This window comes from Python bivittatus, unplaced genomic scaffold, assembly GCF_059951505.1.
Source record: "Python bivittatus isolate LINGU-HERP-01145 unplaced genomic scaffold, Pbiv_v1 ctg000480_np1212, whole genome shotgun sequence".
NCBI classification, from domain to species: Eukaryota; Metazoa; Chordata; class Lepidosauria; order Squamata; family Pythonidae; genus Python; species Python bivittatus.
This window is the reverse complement of record NW_028277075.1, coordinates 67,590,482-67,614,150: the sequence shown is the minus strand read 5'-3', so window position 1 is coordinate 67,614,150 and position 23,669 is coordinate 67,590,482. Positions and strand designations below refer to the sequence as shown.

The window sequence follows — 23,669 nt, the reverse complement described above, 5'->3', positions numbered from 1 at the left end:
CAATGGGGGGGGGTCCTACCCTCTGCATCCAGCCCAAAATGTCTCCCACCCCCTGGGAGGCAAGACCTCTTTCCTTCTTCCACCGAGGGCACACGGGGGCCAGACCACGTTTCCTCAGCAGGGATGCTTTTCCCGCGGGACAAATGCCCTGGTCCTCACCTCTTCTGCTGAGACCGTGTGATGATGTTTACATGTGCAGACAGCATAAGAGGCTGAACTCTGCACAGCCTTTCAGCACACTGCAAAGCCAGGAGAGTTTGTCCACATGAAGTCATAGGAATTGGCTGAATGGATGAATTAAAACCCATCCCAGTGACAATGTCTTGGAAGGTCACAAGCAGGACATGGAAAAGTTATTAGATCCCAGTATCAAGTACACCCCCTGCATGAAGAGCCAGGCCTTGATGATCTCCAAGCCTCATCTGTAACTTCCAAAAAAAACTTCACGTGCTTCTAGGCTGAGGTTGGAGATCAGGGACCCTCCGTTGCCAGCCACACTCACGGCTCAGCTGAAGGGCCTCTTTCCTTCCCAGATATGTTTCCTCCCCACACAAATTAGGCTGCAAAGTCTTTCCCAAAGGCTGTACGTTTTTGCAAAGCATTGGCTCCTCCACAGAAGGGTCTATCAGACAAATACATACCACAAATCCACCCCCCCCCCTCATATCTAAGCATTTAGGATGTTAGGCTTACCATTCTGTGGTGAAAAAAAGGAGGCTGAAAGCTAAATTGGTCCTGAATTTCTGAACAGAGAGATAAAACTTTGTCCTTTGCAGGTCTCCTGTAAAAAGCAGTTTCATTTTCAAAATTGCCCCTCCCTTCCTCCTCGTAGTTTATAGTGTGAGTCATGTCTCCCCTCCGGTGTCCTGAGGAAGCTACTTGAAGAGAGGAAATGTTTCACAGCAGTTCTGCTTAATCGGTCACCTCAAATAACAGGGCTGTGCAAGCCTTGAAGAGATGCCTTTGCTCAACAAAGGTTTAAGTGAAGACACACACCCTCGGCTTCCCTTCAGGTCTTCCACACCTTTCCTGGGGCTTTCTCAGCCTCCTATGGAGCTTGTAGTACCAGGAAAGGGCTTCTGGGCATGTGCAGATTTTTTTTCTCCCCTTTGCAAGAGATGGAGAAGGACAGGGACTTCGAGGAGGCTACAGGGAAGACAAAGCTCTTCTCCTGAGGTGAATCCAAGCTGCTCACGCAAGCCTCGAAAATGCTCCCCTCTTTTTTCACCTCCAGGTCCATGGGAGAAGTACTGTGTTTGCTACATCAGACTTGGTGTTGTCCCAGGAACTCTGGGGGGTTCTAACCTGGCATGCAATTTTGTTCGATAAACACACCAGGATGGCGATAGTAAAGTGTTTATTCTGCGCAGAGTCTGGTACCTGGGAATAATTTCCAGAGCAAGCACAAAAGCTCTCAAGTTAACAGAGTTTTTATACATTCTTGCAACAAGGGAAGAGCAGAGTCATAAACTGTACATCGCTCAGCCACAAAGCGATAAGCTACGCAGAGTGTGCAATTCTCAGTCCATGGATACGCTTGCGTTGCCCTCTACTCTATGCCTACACTTTTTACGGATACTCAAGAGACACCTGCACCAGCCATCCTGATCACTTTGTTGCCTTGCATCATTTACTTCCTGATTCTTGCTCATGCGCATTGTTAACCCTTTGCACACGCCACACTGAAAGTGTTCTTTTTCCTTCTGCTTATTGTGCAGTAGCAACTGCTAGCTGCCTTACTCCCCTATCATTGGCATAACTATAATGTTGCCTGTCGTTCCCCTTCTGAAGCTCTTCGTGTTTTTATGCATGGGATACCACTGCTATCAGTCTTGCTGTTGAACTTTTAGGAACCGGCACTGGCATTGATTGTATTAGGCTCTTTGTGGACATTAACTTGAGAACTTGGTGAGATTTCACTGAGTGGGTCTGGTTTGGTCCTTTTGCCAGCTTTCTGCTAATGGGTATCAATTATCCCATTGGAGTCTGCTTGATAGAAGCAACTATTGGTTTTCCAACAAGCAGGTTTTCTGGCCGTAGTTTTTTACAGCTCTTACTTTGGGGGTGCCATTTTTCAACTCCTGGCCCTTTTGTCTGCTCCGTGGGCTACTCCTAGGCGCTGCTGGCCACAGCCACTCACTGCCAGCACTTAGCGCTACGTCCCTCCAGCTTGATCCTGGGAGCACCAGCCGGGATGAAGGAGGAAGCTCCCTGGATCCCCCGGGACTCGGGTCCTGCCAGCTCTGTGTTGCTGGTTGCGTCAGCAATGGGTGCATTGCACGTTCAGTGGCAAGAGGTTTTGTGTAGCTGCATATTTTGCAGTGGACTCAACATATCGATAGAAGCCAGACCAACAGTGTGCATTAGCGTTGTAATAGGGATTCCTTCATACAAACACATGCCAAATAAAAATATTAACACTAACATGCTGAAGATATTGCATTGCACTGGTCTTATTCTTAGTTGGCTTCTGACACTACTGTTGTCTCACCTTCCTGGAAAGAATTTCAAGGGAGGGGGGAGGCATGCCTGGAAGGAGCAGGCAAGATAGATGAATATTTATGTTGCTCTTAAAAAAGGAAAAGCATAAAAAATGTGTGGAGCCGTGTATCCACTGAGAGGAATGGCAGGATGGGAAGGACAAAGAGCTTTAGAGATCCACTCAATCCCTTTCGGTTTTTCAATCTCCTTTTCAACTAACAATTTTAAAGGGAAAGAAAATGGAATCATAAAAAAAAGAAGAAGAAGAGGGACAAAATAATTTGAAGTGTAGCAATGTGGTTTTATGTAACTAAATATCTTATGTCATTTGAAAAGTTTAGGAATATGGAAATCAAATATCCAAATCACAACAATAATCAGTACAGTATGAATCATAAAAGAAAGAAGTTACTATAATCCATCTAATCAATAAGAAGGCTGTCTTTTCCTCCAAATCCTTTAAGGTTTAACTGTTAATATGTTCCTGTTAAGAAAAACCTAAATTTTGAATGTCATACAAACATTAACCCCAAAATAAAATTAGAGTCCATAAATGGTGTCTCTGATGAATTCAGTTCTGGGTCACATTTACTATTCAAATATGAGGTTAGTTTGGATATCAAGACATACTACTGCAGCTTAATACAGGTATTCCCTGATGGTAACTGGGACTGGGAAATCGGACGCTAAGTAACGCAGTCGTAAGGCACGACATCACGTGACCACGCCAACTTACGACTGCAGTTCTAGCGTGTCATTAGGCAAAACTCACGCAGTCGCAGTGTCTGGCTGTCACGTGATCACCATTTGCAACCTCCTACCGGCTTCCCCATTGACTTTGCTCATCAGAAGTTGGCAGTGAAGGTCACAAATGACAAACACGTGCTCGCGGGGTGCTGCAATGTTATAATTGTGAGTCAAGTGCCCAAATCACGATCACATGACTGCGGGGATGCTGCGACTGCCACAACTACAAGGACACGTCATAAGTACCCCTCGTTCAGCACCATTGTAACTCTGAAAGGATGTGGAATGAGCGTACGTTAAGCGAGGACTGCCTGTAAGAGCACCACTCCTCCACAGAAGGAGCTGCGTTTGCTTTCTGGGATGATCTCTGGAGTATTCCTGCAGCTGTAACCACATGCAGGGCTCGTTCAGTCTACTCTGTGGGAACAAAAGGTTTAATAATATTTAAGTTTTTAAAAGTGGCTGGCTGAAAAGAAAGTTCTAGTTCCAGAATTTGTTTCATTCTATTATAAAACATTGCCCAAAATTCCTGGTTTTACAATATTGCCCCCAAATATGAAGAAATGTTAAAATCTAATACAGTGGTACCTCGGGATACAAACTTAATGTGTTCCGTGACTCTGGGCGTATCCTGAGTTGGTCGTAACCCGACGCAAATTTCCCCATAGGGTTCAATGTAAATCCGGTTAATCCGTTCCGCCCTCCGAATTTGGTCGCACCCTGAAGCAAATTTCCCCATAAGGTTCAGTGTAATTACCGTTAATCTGTTCTGGCATCCACGGACCATGCGTCAGGGGTGGGAGAATGGCTGGGTGCGGTGGGAAAACAGCCGCGGACCACGTGTCAGGGGCATAAAAATGGCCGCGGACCACATGTCAGGGCAGAAAATGGCCACGGACCGTGTCACGGGAGGGAAAATGGCCGCGGATCCAGTCCGTACCCCGAGGCGGAGTTCGCATGTCGGGGTAAATTTTTGCAGCCGGAGCTGGGCGTAACCCGAAAAGTTCGTTAGCAGAGGCATGCATAACCCGAGGTACCATTGTATTGAATTTCTGAAAGTGGATGAGCGGCTAGAAGGCATCCGCTCTTGAGGCTTGAAAGGGCGGAGCTGGTGGAGTTAATTCTTCCACAGGACCATTCAAATTTCCCTGCTTTCTTTTCTGCTTCCCGGTGCCAGAACACACTTGGATTTGAAGTGGCAGATACTGTCACATTGTCACAGCTCACCCTCAACAACAAAATGTCCTGAGCCAGTATTTCATCATCTTATGACAAATGGAGTGATCCAGAAATTGATTTATAGATATTACACAATCTTATAAAGTAAGATATGCAGCACCCAAGGAAAGGGGTAAGGTGAGGGAAAAGAAAAAAGGCACATCTGGCAGCATTTCTTAGTTACATTCTAAGGAAATTAAATCTTTTAGAGCAGTGGTACCCAACCTCTTCTATGCCCCACACCCCTAGGAAATGTTTGATTAAAGTTCACAACCCCTACAAAACTAATATCACATTTGAAGATGAAGAAATCTAATTTCTAATGTGGGTGAACAAATTGAACTTACAAAAAAATAAGCTTTTAACCTAGTGCATAAAATAGTCATACCACCTGAAATTCCATCTCACACTCCCTGGGGAACCCGATTTAGAGGTTCACATACAATATAAAAGATACAGGTAGTCCTCAATTTATGATCACAATTGGGACCGGAATATCCATCGCTAAGTGATGTGGTCATTAAGTGAGTCATGCCCAATTTTATGACTTTTGCCATGGTCATTAAGTGAATCACTGCAGTGATTAAGTGAATCATGCAGTTGTTAAGCAAATCTGGCTTCCCCCATTGCTTTTTGCTTGTCCCCCACCTGGCTGGGAAGTTCACAAGTGGCGATGATGTGACCCCAGGACACTGCAACCATCATAAATACATGCCAGTTGCCAAGTGCTCGAATTTTGATCATGTCACCATGGGCATGCTGCAACAGTCAGAAGCAAGAGGATTGATCGTAAGTCACTTTTCTGGTGCCATTTTAACTTTGAATGGTCATTAAATGAACGTTTGTAAGCTGACGACTACTTGTATAGTAAACACTATAGAAAGAAGAAACCAGAATGCCCACTTCTCCCTGGAAGTTCAATTTGGTTATTCCTTTTATTGTATTTTATAAAGCTCCAGCAAGCAGAAAGATGACCACTGAGATAAATTGCACCAAAAAAAAAAAAAGAAAGAAATTCAAAATTTATTGAGGTAACAGGCATGACAGCAACAAGTTTTAGAAAAAAGTGAGAACTTGATGTAAAATCATACACACATGTTGAGTTCAACCCTGAGCTAAATATGTCCTGCTCTAGTGATATATACATTTCATAATGACTGAAGCAGAATAATTAGTTACAGTAAAATGAAGCAATTGCAGCACAGTCAAAATAAATTGCAGATCAGAAACTCATCAAGGCATAATCAGTGGCCAAAGGTGTTACTTCAAATAAGAAAAATGTCTATTAAGTTCCAAAGTTTCCTAGGCTGATTCCTAGTACAAACATATTGTTGGCTTTGCAAGGTAGACCAGACAGGAAACAAGACCTGATGATCAAATTCTAATTTATTGTAAAGCTACATTAACCAAATATTGCAAATCGGAAAATACACCTTTCCTCCCTCACCTTTACAGTCTGAGAAACTAGGGAGAGGTCCCTTCTGAGACATTTGCCACACCCACATTCCTGCAGCAGGCTCAGCTGCCTTTGGTCTGATCTTTGCCTAGGCTGTGTCCTGCTCCTGGTTTCAAATACTGACTCACACACAGTTGCTGTGGTAATTCACAGTTTATTCAAGGTTAAGAGATAACAAGGGTCAAAGCATGCAGATCAAAACAGAGTCTCAGATGCTTGCCTGAGTGATTTGCTTTTTAACAGGAACACACAGAAGAATAGTCCAAAATCGGTGCAAGATCCAGAGAGCTGGGTCAGGGTCTTCAGCCAGTCCAGGGGTCAGAATTTCACAGGCAGAATCCACACATGAGTATCACACAAAAGCCAGAGATCAGACAGTTGTTTCAAGCAAGGCACATGGGTCAGAACTGCCTCTTAAATCAGGAGATTGGCTCCCTTGCTTGGCAAGAAGACTCATAGAACATCTTTGCTCTGCTCTTCACTCTACTTGCCGTTTGCGGGGGCTTGGGGGCCTTATGTCATCCTCATCTGACTTCTCCAGCTGCTGAGGTGGTGCCTGTTTTGATCAGCCTCATGTGATTCCTGGCCTTGTCTCTCCTGAGGCTGAAACTCCACAGGTTCAGCTGGAGCAGCTTCTTGAAGGTCAGTCTGAGATTCAGAATCAGCGTCCTGGGCCTGGGCCTGGGCCATGATAGGCTGCAGCAGTTCCTCCTGGCTCCAAAGGTCTTTCCCACAAACCAATATGTCATTCCATTCTCCATTCCGTATAATATCTTTTCCATTCAAACTATAAGGGGGGAAAAAAATCTTATTTTAACCTGTCAACAAACGATAACTCCCCAGTAATGTCTCTATCAGGGCTGTGCAGAGACCCACCAGATCATCTCTGAGGGCAGACTCAGACCTCCAAGTATAATCTGATCCACCCCAGGCAATTACAGAGTTTATCTGATCTCACTATTTCCAGGTATGTTTTGTCTGTTTCAGAAAACTTGATTAGAAAACTTGATTTCTATTCTCTCTGGGAGGATTTGTGATCCCTACAAAATCTATCCATTTTAGGAGGGGAATTCTTTTTTTTTTTTTTTAATTCTTGGTGTCCCAGTGTTTTTCAAATTGGTCTGCATCATTTTTTTATTTTTCCAGGCTCAGGTAAACTTCATAGTTTTCTCATATTTTCATTTCATCTCTGAACCTGAGCAACACCCCTCCCCTCTTAATTGATCCAGCCCGGTTCTCCCTGCCCAATCAGGAGCCTCCATGATTTCACCACCTGTCCAAGATGTGACTGGGGGCCAGTAATGGACTCATAGCGAGGGCTGTACTTTGTGGGGTAGCCATTGGGGGATGGGTCAAAAGGCTCATTTTGATTCAAGAAAAAAGGTTTGCTTCGGGAAGACTTCCAGGAATCGTTTGGTGTAAGGCTCTGTAATAAACTTTTAGGACAAGTCAGGAAGGTGAAAAAGTATGAAAGAAAATAGTAGCTTAAGAGTGATCTCTACACCAACCTTCAAACTTGAAAAAAAGAAGAAATGACACAATAAATGTGCTATTGTTCTGTTACAGGCAAAGTATACTTTATACAGTGCTGGAAGTTTTTAAAATCTGAAATGTCACCTGTTTACCTGAATTGAATTTTATATTTTAGACTTATAATTATTGGTTACTGTTTATCTGCAATTCTAAAAGTGGGATTGATTTGCCATTATAAAAAAAATATACCCATATTTTCTTGTATACTATTTGGAAGATCTAGTGACCCCTTTTTTAACTGAAAAAGCACAAGTAACATTTCAGTACATGGATTTGCTCACACAGTGCTCTGGATCAGGCTGAGCTACACAGAAGGCTTTGTAAATTATCAGGAAGAAGCTGTTCAGATCTCATGCAAGCATCAGCACAAGATTTCTCTGCTATTTTTAAGGGAGACTTCTTTTTTTCAGTAGCAAAATGGTGTTGTGCTCATGCAATATCCTACCTATGTGCATTTCTATCATGAAAACAAGAGTTGTGAAAAATAAGCTTAATCAGATGCGCTCTTTGGACTTTAAAAACAACTAATTTCAACAAAGCCAGTGAAGTTCAATCACTCAGCATTTAAAAGAACAGGTTCAGAGAGTTGGGAGATCCTGAACACTGTAGTAGCAGAACTGAGCCAATGGGATAAAAGGTTGGGGGACTGAAACCTCCTCCCCACAAAGTCACCTGGGTCTACATACCATCTTGGGTAAGAATCTGACAGAAATGAAATTAAGTCTATGGCGCCACCTCCTGGCCTTTTAGGATAAGACATGTGACTTCAGAAAAATCCATTCCCCTTTTGAGTGATGGATCAATCTCATTAAGTGTGGACTGGGTGTGGAGGAGACCTTGGGGGGAGCCCCTTTGGTGTGTCGACTCAGGCGTAACCCTTGGATGGAGCTTTAGGGCACGAGCAAAGCGTGGCAGTTGTGGTGGAGAGCAGCAGCCTTGGACAAGCCTCGGGCAAGCTCCGGTGCGGCGCGGTCCCTGTGTGGTGCGCCGAGCCCCCGGAGCGGAGAGCTTGGCTGGTCTCTAGCGTGGCATACTTCAAGGGGCACCGTTGCAATGCGGCGAGCCGACTGAGCCTACCTAGGCGTGGTGGGCGGAGAGAGTCCTCGCGGGCCTTGGCGTGGGTGGCGACCTTCGGCGAGCCTGAAACGACGAGGCCCCGGGAGCGTGCAACGAGCCACGGAGAGTCCTAGTGAGCACCAGCGCGGCACAGGAAGCCCCGGCAAGTCCTAGCACAGCATGGCAAACCTCAACAGACCCCGATGCAGAACACCGAGCTCCAGGCCCAGAGGGCTCGGCAAGCCCAGGTCGCAGCGTACCCAACGCAAGGTCCAGCAGGCACAGCAGGCCGTAATGTGGCACAGTGAGCCCTAGGAGCCCCTGGAGCAGCGCTGCGACTCCAACGACCCCGGGACTACATGTCGTGTTTTAGTGAGCCCCGGAGCTAACTCCGGGGATGTGGGAACTTACAGGCGCCTGGAGTCTGGGAACTTGGTGGTCTGGCGCCAGGATGCTGGGTGGGTTGGGGGGGGCGAGGCCATAGTGAACTTGGAGTCCAGCTGTGGAGGAAGATCATTTGGCTTCAGAGGAACAGCTGGACAGGGGAGCAGCTGGACAGCAAAAGAAGCCAACAGCCCTTGGTTTTAAGACTAGTGAATTGAAGAAGCTAGTCACCCCCATTTACCTCCCTCCCCCAGGGCCAGTGGAGAACCGCGGGGTGAGTCTGGGACTCCCTCGTGGGAGTGAGAGTCTGGGAGGGAGTCTGGGAGTGCATGAGGATATCAGGATCCACCTTCTGGGTGGGAGACAGGAGGTATGAGGGAGTGAATGGGATGTCCACCCTGCCGACTAGTGAGAGAGGTCATGTAGGGTGGCAGAGAGTGTCTGGGAGTGTAAGGTTTTGTGGGTCCTGGAGGCGCCGAGAGCGGGAGCTTGTGTGCCGGGACGACCCTCCCTCACCTGTGAGTGGGTGTGAATGAGGATGAGTGGCTGGAGGGAGGGACCCTTGCCCTGGATTAAGGACCCCGGAGGTCCAGGATCAGAGGCATTTGGGCCCGGAGCCCCTGGGGATTATGCGGTGGGCTACACTATCGAGGTGGTGACGGGTAGGGGACGATATGGCGGGAGCTAGAGGGCGGGCCATCTTCGGGGAAGACGCCCCCGGTGTGTGTTACTGGTGGCAAGTTCCGGCCCTCCTGGCTCATTCCCAGGGCCTGGTCAGCAGGTTCGTAGGGGCCCTGGCCGTCAGCTGCTGCTGCTTAATGTCAGGTTGGTTAACAATAAGGCCCCCCTCATATATGACTTGATCACCGAGCAGGGGGCAGACCTGGCATGCATTACTGAGACCTGGCTGGGGCCCGAGGGGGGGATATCCCCCCCCAGAAATGTGCCCAGCTGGGTTCTTGGTGTGGCACCAGCCGAGATGCCAGGGCAGGGGAGGAGGGGTGGCTGTTGTGATCCGGGAATCTCTAGTGGCCTTCAGAGGCATTGCACCACAGGTTTCTGGCTGTGAGGCACTGTTCATTAGGTTGGGCGCCCATGAACCGTCGGGAGTTCTGCTATTATACCAGCCTCCCTGCTGTGTGGCAGCCTCCCTGCTGTGCGGCAGCCTCCCTGCCGTGTGGCAGCCTCCCTGCCTGAGGTGCTGGAGGCCATCTTGGGGCTGGTGGTGGAGTTCCCCAGGCTTATGGTTCTGGGGAACTTTAACCTACTGTCCCTGGGGCGGTCCTCGGATGCGGATTGGGAGTTCATGGCTACCAGGGCAGCCATAGGCCTGTCTCAAATTGTGCGGGACCCAACCCGAGACAGTGGCCAGATGCCAGATTTGGTTTTCAGATTTGGAGCAATGGCAAAGTGATCTGAGGGGAGATCTACAGCTTTCCCCGTTGTCATGGTCAGATCACGTCCTGGTGACCCTGAGTTTCTCCTATATCACCCAACTCTGCAGGGAGGCAGGACCCATGTGATGGGTCCATCAGGCACTGGGGGTGGACCAATGATGGACCTGTCAGGGTTTCAAAGGGAGCTGGGGGATATTCCCATGGATCTGCTGCACGGTCCAGCAGAGGCCTTGGCTGCTGCCTGGAATAGGGAGGCAGCTGGGCCGTTGGACAGGATCGCACCTAGGCAAACTCTCTTGCCACATCAGCCCCAACAGTCCCCATGGTTTACGGAGGAGTTGAGGGTGCTGAAAAGGGTTAAAAGTCATCTAGAGCACTGGTGGAGGACAACAAAGACTGAATCCAACCGAACAGAGGTTAGAGCCGCTATCAAGGCCTACCTTGTGGCAATAAGAGCAGCGACACGCCATTACTTCTCTGCCCTTATTGCGTCCACAAAATGCGGCCTGGCGGCCCTGTTTAGAATCACTAGGTCCCTCCTTGGTAAGGGGGATGTGGGGGTTCATTTGCAGGGCAGTGCGGAGGAATTTTTGGAGCATCTACAGGACAAAGTCACTCAGATTCGTTCCAAGTTAGACTCCAAGTGTGGAGCAGGGTCTGAGAAGATACCGGGGGACCGTTCTTACCCAGTTATCTGGGAACAGTTTGATCCTGTTGCTGCTGAGGAAGTGGACAAGATCCTGGGGACTGTGAAGGCCACACTTGCAATCTTGACCTATGCCCCTCTTGGCTGGTGAAAGCAGCTCGGGAGGTGACATGTGGTTGGATCCAGGCGATGGTTGCTACATCCTTGCAGGAGGGAGTGTTTCCACCTGCTTTTAAGGAGGCTTGGTGCACCCTCTCCTCAAGAAACCCTCCCTGGATCCTACTGTGCTGGACAATTTTCGTCTAGCCTCCCACCTCCCCTTTCTGGGGAAGGTGGTTAAGAAAGTGGTCGCATCACAGCTCCAAAGGGTTCTGGAGGAAACGGATTATCTGGATCCCTTCCAGTCAGGTTTAAGGCCCAGTTATGGAACGGAAATGGCATTGGTCGCACTTATGGATGACCTCTGAGGGGGGCAGGATGGTGGAAGTGCGACCATCCTTGCTCTCCTTGATCTCTCAGCAGTTTTCGATACCATCAACCACGGTATCCTGTCGGGATGGCTCAGGGAATTGGGGGTGCGTGGCACGGTCTTGTGCTGGTTCACCTCCTTTCTCCAGGGCCGATCCCAATCGGTGGTGATAGGAGCGAGAGGTCCCATCCTCGGCCTGTCCTTTGTGGGGTGCTGCAGGGTTCGGTTCTCTCTCCACTCCTTTTCAATATCTACATGAAACCACTGGGTGAGATCATCTGTTATCTTGGGATGAGGTATCATCAGTATGCTGATGATACTCAATTATATATCTCCACCCTGGTGAGGTAAGTGATGCTGTGACTTTCCCTCTCACGGTGCCTGGAGGCTGTAAGGGTCTGGATGGGAAACAACAGGCTTCAGCTGAACCCTGGAAAGATGGAGTGGCTGTGGGTTAATGGCTCCTCTGTATGCAGGACTTTGTCATCATTGGTGCTGGATGGGGTGGACTGTCCCAGACAGACCCAGTGCATAATCTGGGGGTCCTCCTAGACTCATGGCTCCTGCTTGAAGAGCAGGTGGCAGCCGTGGCAAGGAGGGCCTTTGCAAAACTTTTGGTTGTGCATCAGTTACGCCCTTTCCTGGATCGGGATGCCCTTCGAACAGTCACGGCCTTGTTATCTCCCAGATAGACTACTGCAATGCGCTCTACATGGGGCTACCCTTGAAGAGTATCCAGAAGCTACAGCTGCTCAAGAATGCGGCCACGCAGGCTATTTTTGGAGCCCCAAGAAGGGCCCATGTAACACCGTTGCTCCGCGAGCTGCATTGGGTACCAGTTTGCTTCTGGGTCCAATTCAAGGTGTTGGTTATCACCTTTAAAGCCCTACATGGCATGGGACCAGGTTACCTAAGGGACCACCTCTCCCCTATGACTTCACCCGTCCCACCCAATCACACAAAGAGGACATGCTTCGGACCCCCTCAATAAGAGAACTTTGATTAGTGGGGTCCAGAAGGTGGGTCTTCTCTGTGGTAGCCCCCATTCTTTGGAACATTCTGCCCCCTGAGGTGTGATTGGCCCCCCTCACTCCTGGCCTTCTGAAAGGCTTTGAAGCCCTGCTTCTGCCACTTGGCCTGGGGTGGGGAGGGAATGCCTCAAGCATGGGGATGGCTAGCCCCATAGAGACCTTCTGTCTTCAGCCTCAGATTTTTCATTCTCTTGGACTCTCCTTCCCCTTTTTTAGAAACGCTTTTAAACTGATGTTTTATGTATTTATATATATTTATGTTTTTAATGTTCGGTGTGAGCCGCCCAGAGTTCCCCCACTGGGGGGAGATGGGCGGGTGAGAAATTTAATAAATAATAAATAATAAAATTATTAACACACATCAAACTGAAAAACAAACACTGCTCACCCACCATAGTTTCTCTACTTTTCAGTCTGGATGTTGGAGCCCATCGCACAGCATATCCACTGATCTCTTACTTGTCCAAGAGATGGACAAATGTAACTCTCTCAATCCCTGATTTCTGATGAGTACTTCTGCAACATGCCTGCTGCAGGATTCGTTCAGAATCTTTCCATCAAGCCTGTAGGGAAGAGTCCAAATATTACAGTTATTTCTTGAAATTACAAACATGGACTATTCTTGTAGGAACTGAAGAGAATATGGCTATATATCGCAAATGGAACTGTCTTTCCATGGCTGTGTTTCCAGAACAGAAACACTCAAGAGAAAGTAACACACATCCAATTGAAAAACAAACACTGCTCACTCACGTCAGTTTCTCAACTTCACAGTCTGGATGTTTCAGGCCCTCACACAGTATTTCCACTGCTCTTTCATTTGCGTTGTAGAAGGACAATATTAACTGTCTCAGTCTCTGGTTTTTGCTGAGTACTTCTGCAAAATGCCTGCTGCCAGATTCACCATGGAATTCTCCACCAAGCCTGTGGGGAAGAGTGCAAAGAATTACAATTATTTCTTCAAAAGCAAGCATGGACTGTATTCTTGTAGGAACTGAAGAGAATATGGCTATATATCGCAAATGGAACTGTCTTTCCATGGCTGTGTTTCCAGAATAGAAACACTCAAGGGAAAGTAACACAGATCAAACTGAAAAACAAACATTGTTCACTCACCTCACTTTCTCTACTTTACAGTCTGGATGTTTCAGCCCCTCACACAGCATTTCCACTGCTCTTTCATTTGCATTGTAGAAGGACAATTCTAAGTCTCTCAATCTCTGATTTTTGCTGAGTACTTCTGCAACATGCCTGCTGCAGGATTCACCATAGAATTCTCCACCAAACCTGTGGGGAAGAGTGTGAAATATTACAATTATTTCTTGAAAAATAAGCATGGACTGTATTCATGTTGGAACTGAAGAGAATATGGCTATATATCACAAGTGAAACTGTCTTTCCATGGATATATTTCCAGAACAGAAACACTCAAGAGAAAGTAACACACATCCAATTGAAAAATAAACACTGCTCACTCACGTCAGTTTCTCAACTTTACAATCTGGATGTTTCAGCCCCTCACATAGCATTTCCACTGCTCTATCCCCTCTATCGTAGAGGGAAATTGTTAATTCTTTCAGTCTCTGATTTTTGCTGAGTGTTTCTGCAAACGGCCTTCCACCGGATTTGGTCAGGAATCTTCCATCAAGCCTGTAGGGAAGAGTGCAAAAAATTACATTTATTTCTTGAAAAACAAGCATGGACTGTATTCTTGTAGGAATTGAACAGAATATGGCTGTATATCACAAATGGAACTGTCTTTCCATGGCTGTGTTTCCAGAACAGAAACACTCAAGAGAAAGTAACACAAATGAAACTGAAAAACAAACACTGTTCACTCACCATAGTTTCTCTACTTTACAATCTGGATGTTTCAGCCCCTCACACAGCATTTCCACTGCTTTGTCATCTGAGTTATAGAGGGACAATTTTAAGTCTCTCACGCTCTGATTTTTGCTGAGTACCTCTGCAAAATGCCTGCCACAGGTTCCGGTCAGGAGTATTTCATCAAGCCTGTAGGGAAGAGTGCAAAGAATTACAATTATTTCTTGAAAAACAAGCATGGACTGTATTCTCGTAGGAACTGAAGAGAATATGGCTACATATCGCAAATGGAATGGTCTTTCCATGGCTGTGTTTTCAGAACAGAAACACTCAAGAGAAAGTAACACACATCCAATTGAAAAGTAAACACTGCTCACTCACGTCAGTTTCTCAACTTTACAGTCTGGATGTTTCAGGCCCTCACACAGTATTTCCACTGCTCTTTCATTTGCATTGTAGAAGGACAATATTAACTGTCTCAATCTCTGGTTTTTGCTGAGTACTTCTGCAAAATGCCTGCTGCCAGATTCACCATGGAATTCTCCACCAAGCCTGTGGGGAAGAGTGCAAAGAATTACAATTATTTCTTCAAAAGCAAGCATGGACTGTATTCTTGTAGGAACTGAAGAGAATATGGCTATATATCGCAAATGGAACTGTCTTTCTATGGCTGTGTTTCCAGAATAGAAACACTCAAGGGAAAGTAACACAGATCAAACTGAAAAACAAACATTGTTCACTCACCTCAGTTTCTCTATTTTACAGTCTGGATGTTTCAGCCCCTCACACAGGATTTCCACTGCTCTTTCATTTGCATTGTAGAAGGACAATTCTAAGTCTCTCAGTCTCTGATTTTTGCTGAGTACGTCTGCAACATGCCTGCTGCAGGATTCACCATGGAATTCTCCACCAAACCTGTGGGGAAGAGTGTGAAATATTACAATTATTTCTTGAAAAATAAGCATGGACTGTATTCATGTTGGAACTGAAGAGAATATGGCTATATATCGCAAGTGGAATTGTCTTTCCATGGCTGTGTTTCCAGAACACAAACACTCAAGAGAAAGTAACACACATCCAATTGAAAAATAAACACTGCTCACTCACGTCAGTTTCTCAACTTTACAATCTGGATGTTTCAGCCCCTCACATAGCATTTCCACTGCTCTATCCCCTCTATCGTAGAGGGAAATTGTTAATTCTTTCAGTCTCTGATTTTTGCTGAGTGTTTCTGCAAACGGCCTTCCACCGGATTTGGTCAGGAATCTTCCATCAAGCCTGTAGGGAAGAGTGCAAAAATTACATTTATTTCTTGAAAAACAAGCATGGACTGTATTCTTGTAGGAATTGAACAGAATATGGCTGTATATCACAAATGGAACTGTCTTTCCATGGCTGTGTTTCCAGAACAGAAACACTCAAGAGAAAGTAACACAAATGAAACTGAAAAACAAACACTGTTCACTCACCATAGTTTCTCTACTTTACAATCTGGATGTTTCAGCCCCTCACACAGCATTTCCACTGCTTTGTCATCTGAGTTATAGAGGGACAATTTTAAGTCTCTCACGCTCTGATTTTTGCTGAGTACCTCTGCAAAATGCCTGCCACAGGTTCCGGTCAGGAGTATTTCATCAAGCCTGTAGGGAAGAGTGCAAAGAATTACAATTATTTCTTGAAAAACAAGCATGGACTGTATTCTCGTAGGAACTGAAGAGAATATGGCTACATATCGCAAATGGAATGGTCTTTCCATGGCTGTGTTTTCAGAACAGAAACACTCAAGAGAAAGTAACACACATCCAATTGAAAAGTAAACACTGCTCACTCACGTCAGTTTCTCAACTTTACAGTCTGGATGTTTCAGGCCCTCACACAGTATTTCCACTGCTCTTTCATTTGCATTGTAGAAGGACAATATTAACTGTCTCAATCTCTGGTTTTTGCTGAGTACTTCTGCAAAATGCCTGCTGCCAGATTCACCATGGAATTCTCCACCAAGCCTGTGGGGAAGAGTGCAAAGAATTACAATTATTTCTTCAAAAGCAAGCATGGACTGTATTCTTGTAGGAACTGAAGAGAATATGGCTATATATCGCAAATGGAACTGTCTTTCTATGGCTGTGTTTCCAGAATAGAAACACTCAAGGGAAAGTAACACAGATCAAACTGAAAAACAAACATTGTTCACTCACCTCAGTTTCTCTATTTTACAGTCTGGATGTTTCAGCCCCTCACACAGGATTTCCACTGCTCTTTCATTTGCATTGTAGAAGGACAATTCTAAGTCTCTCAGTCTCTGATTTTTGCTGAGTACGTCTGCAACATGCCTGCTGCAGGATTCACCATGGAATTCTCCACCAAACCTGTGGGGAAGAGTGTGAAATATTACAATTATTTCTTGAAAAATAAGCATGGACTGTATTCATGTTGGAACTGAAGAGAATATGGCTATATATCGCAAGTGGAATTGTCTTTCCATGGCTGTGTTTCCAGAACACAAACACTCAAGAGAAAGTAACACACATCCAATTGAAAAATAAACACTGCTCACTCACGTCAGTTTCTCAACTTTACAATCTGGATGTTTCAGCCCCTCACATAGCATTTCCACTGCTCTATCCCCTCTATCGTAGAGGGAAATTGTTAATTCTTTCAGTCTCTGATTTTTGCTGAGTGTTTCTGCAAACGGCCTTCCACCGGATTTGGTCAGGAATCTTCCATCAAGCCTGTAGGGAAGAGTGCAAAAAATTACATTTATTTCTTGAAAAACAAGCATGGACTGTATTCTTGTAGGAATTGAACAGAATATGGCTGTATATCACAAATGGAACTGTCTTTCCATGGCTGTGTTTCCAGAACAGAAACACTCAAGAGAAAGTAACACAAATGAAACTGAAAAACAAACACTGTTCACTCACCATAGTTTCTCTACTTTACAATCTGGATGTTTCAGCCCTCACACAGCATTTCCACTGCTTTGTCATCTGAGTTATAGAGGGACAATTTTAAGTCTCTCACGCTCTGATTTTTGCTGAGTACCTCTGCAAAATGCCTGCCACAGGTTCCGGTCAGGAGTATTTCATCAAGCCTGTAGGGAAGAGTGCAAAGAATTACAATTATTTCTTGAAAAACAAGCATGGACTGTATTCTCGTAGGAACTGAAGAGAATATGGCTACATATCGCAAATGGAATGGTCTTTCCATGGCTGTGTTTTCAGAACAGAAACACTCAAGAGAAAGTAACACACATCCAATTGAAAAGTAAACACTGCTCACTCACGTCAGTTTCTCAACTTTACAGTCTGGATGTTTCAGGCCCTCACACAGTATTTCCACTGCTCTTTCATTTGCATTGTAGAAGGACAATATTAACTGTCTCAATCTCTGGTTTTTGCTGAGTACTTCTGCAAAATGCCTGCTGCCAGATTCACCATGGAATTCTCCACCAAGCCTGTGGGGAAGAGTGCAAAGAATTACAATTATTTCTTCAAAAGCAAGCATGGACTGTATTCTTGTAGGAACTGAAGAGAATATGGCTATATATCGCAAATGGAACTGTCTTTCTATGGCTGTGTTTCCAGAATAGAAACACTCAAGGGAAAGTAACACAGATCAAACTGAAAAACAAACATTGTTCACTCACCTCAGTTTCTCTATTTTACAGTCTGGATGTTTCAGCCCCTCACACAGGATTTCCACTGCTCTTTCATTTGCATTGTAGAAGGACAATTCTAAGTCTCTCAGTCTCTGATTTTTGCTGAGTACGTCTGCAACATGCCTGCTGCAGGATTCACCATGGAATTCTCCACCAAACCTGTGGGGAAGAGTGTGAAATATTACAATTATTTCTTGAAAAACAAGCATGGACTGTATTCATGTTGGAACTGAAGAGAATATGGCTATATATCACAAGTGGAACTGTCTTTCCATGGCTGTGTTTCCAGAACACAAACACTCAAGAGAAAGTAACACACATCCAATTGAAAAGTAAACACTGCTCACTCACGTCAGTTTCTCAACTTCACAGTCTGGATGTTTCAGGCCCTCACACAGTATTTCCACTGCTCTTTCATTTGTGTTGTAGAAGGACAATATTAACTGTCTCAGTCTCTGGTTTTTGCTGAGTACTTCTGCAACATGCCTGCTGCCGGATTCACCATGGAATTCTCCACCAAGCCTGTGGGGAAGAGTGCAAAGAATTACAATTATTTCTTCAAAAGCAAGCATGGACTGTATTCTTGTAGGAACTGAAGAGAATATGGCTATATATCGCAAATGGAACTGTCTTTCTATGGCTGTGTTTCCAGAATAGAAACACTCAAGGGAAAGTAACACAGATCAAACTGAAAAACAAACATTGTTCACTCACCTCAGTTTCTCTACTTTACAGTCTGGATGTTTCAGCCCCTCACACAGCATTTCCACTGCTCTTTCATTTGCATCGTAGAAGGACAATTCTAAGTCTCTCAGTCTCTGATTTTTGCTGAGTACTTCTGCAACATGCCTGCTGCAGGATTCACCATGGAATTCTCCACCAAACCTGTGGGAAAGAGTGTGAAATATTACAATTATTTCTTGAAAAACAAGCATGGACTGTATTCATGTTGGAACTGAAGAGAATATGGCTATATATCACAAGTGGAAGTCTTTCTATGGCTGTGTTTCCAGAACACAAACACTCAAGAGAAAGTAACACACATCCAATTGAAAAATAAACACTGCTCACTCACGTCAGTTTCTCAACTTTACAATCTGGATGTTTCAGCCCCTCACATAGCATTTCCACTGCTCTGTCCCCTCTATCGTAGAGGGAAATTGTTAATTCTTTCAGTCTCTGATTTTTGCTGAGTATTTCTGAAAACGGCCTTCCACCGGATTTGGCCAGGAATCTTCCATCAAGCCTGTAGGGAAGAGTGCAAAAAATTACAATTATTTCTTGACAAACAAGCATGGACTGTATTCTTCTGGAACTGAAGAGAATATGGCTATATATCGCAAATGGAACTGTCTTTCTATGGCTGTGTTTCCAGAATAGAAACACTCAAGGGAAAGTAACACAGATCAAACTGCAAAACAAGTACTGCTCACTCACGATAGTTTCTCTACTTTACAGTCTGGATGTTTCAGCCCCTCACACAGGACTTCCACTGCTCTTTCATTTGCATCGTAGAAGGACAATTCTAAGTCTCTCAATCTCTGATTTTTGCTGAGTACTTCTGCAACATGCCTGCTGCAGGATTCACCATGGAATTTTCCACCAAACCTGTGGAGAAGAGTGTGAAATAATATAATTATTTCTTGAAAAACAAGCATGGACTGTATTCTTCTAGGAATTGAAGAGAATATGGCTATATATCACAAGTGAAACTGTCTTTCCATGGATATATTTCCAGAACAGAAACACTCAAGAGAAAGTAAAACACATCCAATTGAAAAATAAACACTGTTCACTCACATCAGTTTCTCTACTTTACAGTCTGGATGTTTCAGGCCCTCACACAGTATTTCCACTGCTCTTTCATTTGCGTTGTAGAAGGACAATCTTAGCTGTCTCAGTCCCAGGTTTTTACTGAGTATTTCTGCAAAAGGTGTGCCGCAGAATTCAGTCAGGAATCTTCCATCAAGCCTGTAGGGAAGAGTGCAAAAAATTACAATTATATCTTGACAAACAAGCATGGACTGTATTCTTGTAGGAACTGAAGAGAATATGGATATACTGTATATCACAAGTGGAGCTGTCTTTCCATGGCTGTGTTTCCAGAACAGAAATACTCAAGAGAAAGTAACACACATCTAACTGAAAAACAAGTACTGCTCACTCACGATAGTTTCTCTACTTTACAGTCTGGATGTTTCAGCCCCTCACACAGCAGTTCCACTGCTCTTTCATTTGCTTCGTAGAAGGACAATTCTAAGTCTCTCAGTCTCTGATTTTTGCCGAGTACTTCTGCAAAATGCCTGCTGCAGGATACAGTGAGTAATTGTCCACCAAGGCTGTGCGGAAGAGTGTGAAATATTACAATTATTTCTTGAAAAACAAGCATGGATTGTATTCTTGTAGGAATTGAAGAGAATACGGCTATATATCACAAGTGGAACTGTCTTTCCATGGCTGTGTTTCCAGAACAGAAACACTCAAGAGAAAGTAACACACATCCAATTGAAAAACAAACACTGCTCACTCACCTCAGTTTCTCTACTTTACAGTCTGGATGTTTCAGCCCCTCACACAGCATTTCCACTGCTCTTTCATTTGCATCGTAGAAGGACAATTCTAAGTCTCTCAGTCTCTGATTTTTGCTGAGTACTTCTGCAACATGCCTGCTGCAGGATTCACCATAGAATTCTCCACCAAACCTGTGGGGAAGAGTGTGAAATATTACAATTATTTCTTGAAAAATAAGCATGGACTGTATTCATGTTGGAACTGAAGAGAATATGGCTATATATCGCAAGTGGAATTGTCTTTCCATGGCTGTGTTTCCAGAACACAAACACTCAAGAGAAAGTAACACACATCCAATTGAAAAATAAACACTGCTCACTCACGTCAGTTTCTCAACTTTACAATCTGGATGTTTCAGCCCCTCACATAGCATTTCCACTGCTCTATCCCCTCTATCGTAGAGGGAAATTGTTAATTCTTTCAGTCTCTGATTTTTGCTGAGTGTTTCTGCAAACGGCCTTCCACCGGATTTGGTCAGGAATCTTCCATCAAGCCTGTAGGGAAGAGTGCAAAAAATTACATTTATTTCTTGAAAAACAAGCATGGACTGTATTCTTGTAGGAATTGAACAGAATATGGCTGTATATCACAAATGGAACTGTCTTTCCATGGCTGTGTTTCCAGAACAGAAACACTCAAGAGAAAGTAACACAAATGAAACTGAAAAACAAACACTGTTCACTCACCATAGTTTCTCTACTTTACAATCTGGATGTTTCAGCCCCTCACATAGCATTTCCACTGCTTTGTCATCTGAGTTATAGAGGGACAATTTTAAGTCTCTCACGCTCTGATTTTTGCTGAGTACCTCTGCAAAATGCCTGCCACAGGTTCCGGTCAGGAGTATTTCATCAAGCCTGTAGGGAAGAGTGCAAAGAATTACAATTATTTCTTGAAAAACAAGCATGGACTGTATTCTCGTAGGAACTGAAGAGAATATGGCTACATATCGCAAATGGAATGGTCTTTCCATGGCTGTGTTTTCAGAACAGAAACACTCAAGAGAAAGTAACACACATCCAATTGAAAAGTAAACACTGCTCACTCACGTCAGTTTCTCAACTTTACAGTCTGGATGTTTCAGGCCCTCACACAGTATTTCCACTGCTCTTTCATTTGCATTGTAGAAGGACAATATTAACTGTCTCAATCTCTGGTTTTTGCTGAGTACTTCTGCAAAATGCCTGCTGCCAGATTCACCATGGAATTCTCCACCAAGCCTGTGGGGAAGAGTGCAAAGAATTACAATTATTTCTTCAAAAGCAAGCATGGACTGTATTCTTGTAGGAACTGAAGAGAATATGGCTATATATCGCAAATGGAACTGTCTTTCTATGGCTGTGTTTCCAGAATAGAAACACTCAAGGGAAAGTAACACAGATCAAACTGAAAAACAAACATTGTTCACTCACCTCAGTTTCTCTATTTTACAGTCTGGATGTTTCAGCCCCTCACACAGGATTTCCACTGCTCTTTCATTTGCATTGTAGAAGGACAATTCTAAGTCTCTCAGTCTCTGATTTTTGCTGAGTACGTCTGCAACATGCCTGCTGCAGGATTCACCATGGAATTCTCCACCAAACCTGTGGGGAAGAGTGTGAAATATTACAATTATTTCTTGAAAAACAAGCATGGACTGTATTCATGTTGGAACTGAAGAGAATATGGCTATATATCACAAGTGGAACTGTCTTTCCATGGCTGTGTTTCCAGAACACAAACACTCAAGAGAAAGTAACACACATCCAATTGAAAAGTAAACACTGCTCACTCACGTCAGTTTCTCAACTTCACAGTCTGGATGTTTCAGGCCCTCACACAGTATTTCCACTGCTCTTTCATTTGTGTTGTAGAAGGACAATATTAACTGTCTCAGTCTCTGGTTTTTGCTGAGTACTTCTGCAACATGCCTGCTGCCGGATTCACCATGGAATTCTCCACCAAGCCTGTGGGGAAGAGTGCAAAGAATTACAATTATTTCTTCAAAAGCAAGCATGGACTGTATTCTTGTAGGAACTGAAGAGAATATGGCTATATATCGCAAATGGAACTGTCTTTCTATGGCTGTGTTTCCAGAATAGAAACACTCAAGGGAAAGTAACACAGATCAAACTGAAAAACAAACATTGTTCACTCACCTCAGTTTCTCTACTTTACAGTCTGGATGTTTCAGCCCCTCACACAGCATTTCCACTGCTCTTTCATTTGCATCGTAGAAGGACAATTCTAAGTCTCTCAGTCTCTGATTTTTGCTGAGTACTTCTGCAACATGCCTGCTGCAGGATTCACCATGGAATTCTCCACCAAACCTGTGGGAAAGAGTGTGAAATATTACAATTATTTCTTGAAAAACAAGCATGGACTGTATTCATGTTGGAACTGAAGAGAATATGGCTATATATCACAAGTGGAAGTCTTTCTATGGCTGTGTTTCCAGAACACAAACACTCAAGAGAAAGTAACACACATCCAATTGAAAAATAAACACTGCTCACTCACGTCAGTTTCTCAACTTTACAATCTGGATGTTTCAGCCCCTCACATAGCATTTCCACTGCTCTGTCCCCTCTATCGTAGAGGGAAATTGTTAATTCTTTCAGTCTCTGATTTTTGCTGAGTATTTCTGAAAACGGCCTTCCACCGGATTTGGCCAGGAATCTTCCATCAAGCCTGTAGGGAAGAGTGCAAAAAATTACAATTATTTCTTGACAAACAAGCATGGACTGTATTCTTCTGGAACTGAAGAGAATATGGCTATATATCGCAAATGGAACTGTCTTTCTATGGCTGTGTTTCCAGAATAGAAACACTCAAGGGAAAGTAACACAGATCAAACTGCAAAACAAGTACTGCTCACTCACGATAGTTTCTCTACTTTACAGTCTGGATGTTTCAGCCCCTCACACAGGACTTCCACTGCTCTTTCATTTGCATCGTAGAAGGACAATTCTAAGTCTCTCAATCTCTGATTTTTGCTGAGTACTTCTGCAACATGCCTGCTGCAGGATTCACCATGGAATTTTCCACCAAACCTGTGGAGAAGAGTGTGAAATAATATAATTATTTCTTGAAAAACAAGCATGGACTGTATTCTTCTAGGAATTGAAGAGAATATGGCTATATATCACAAGTGAAACTGTCTTTCCATGGATATATTTCCAGAACAGAAACACTCAAGAGAAAGTAAAACACATCCAA

The 23,669-nt window shown here is 44.3% G+C and overlaps 2 protein-coding genes across 15 annotated transcripts in view; both read right to left on the bottom strand.

Annotated features, from left to right (window-relative positions):
• The window catches only part of LOC103056824 (NACHT, LRR and PYD domains-containing protein 12-like), a 68,394-nt gene extending 67,327 nt beyond the window's left edge, over nt 1-1,067 (bottom strand). For 2 of the 5 annotated variants that reach the window (XR_015797132.1, XR_015797133.1), the window contains exon 1: nt 694-1,067. The gene's annotated coding sequence lies outside the window, so the exon portion shown is untranslated. The remainder of the gene's footprint in view (nt 1-693) is intronic. The other 3 variants (XM_088146158.1, XM_088146159.1, XM_088146160.1) reach the window with 2 other exon arrangements.
• Nucleotides 1,068-5,343: 4,276 nt separating this feature from the next.
• Nucleotides 5,344-23,669, bottom strand: part of LOC103066255 (uncharacterized) — a 69,975-nt gene continuing 51,649 nt past the window's right edge. For 5 of the 10 annotated variants that reach the window (XM_088146151.1, XM_088146150.1, XM_088146154.1 and 2 more), the window contains 19 exons: nt 23,333-23,503; nt 22,971-23,141; nt 22,610-22,780; nt 22,247-22,417; nt 21,884-22,054; nt 21,521-21,691; nt 21,158-21,328; nt 20,795-20,965; nt 20,432-20,602; nt 20,069-20,239; nt 19,701-19,871; nt 19,338-19,508; nt 18,976-19,146; nt 18,615-18,785; nt 18,252-18,422; nt 17,889-18,059; nt 17,526-17,696; nt 17,164-17,333; nt 16,833-16,971 (listed from right to left, as the gene is read on the bottom strand). In XM_088146151.1, coding sequence (XP_088002277.1) covers nt 17,195-17,333; nt 17,526-17,696; nt 17,889-18,059; nt 18,252-18,422; nt 18,615-18,785; nt 18,976-19,146; nt 19,338-19,508; nt 19,701-19,871; nt 20,069-20,239; nt 20,432-20,602; nt 20,795-20,965; nt 21,158-21,328; nt 21,521-21,691; nt 21,884-22,054; nt 22,247-22,417; nt 22,610-22,780; nt 22,971-23,141; nt 23,333-23,503 — 3,046 coding nt within the window. In that variant the 3' untranslated portion in view covers nt 16,833-16,971; nt 17,164-17,194. Of the gene's footprint in view, nt 6,690-13,534; nt 13,706-13,897; nt 14,069-14,260; nt 14,432-14,623; nt 14,795-14,986; nt 15,158-15,349; nt 15,521-15,711; nt 15,883-16,832; nt 16,972-17,163; nt 17,334-17,525; nt 17,697-17,888; nt 18,060-18,251; nt 18,423-18,614; nt 18,786-18,975; nt 19,147-19,337; nt 19,509-19,700; nt 19,872-20,068; nt 20,240-20,431; nt 20,603-20,794; nt 20,966-21,157; nt 21,329-21,520; nt 21,692-21,883; nt 22,055-22,246; nt 22,418-22,609; nt 22,781-22,970; nt 23,142-23,332; nt 23,504-23,669 lie in introns of those variants that run through there. The other 5 variants (XM_088146157.1, XM_088146156.1, XM_088146155.1 and 2 more) reach the window with 5 other exon arrangements.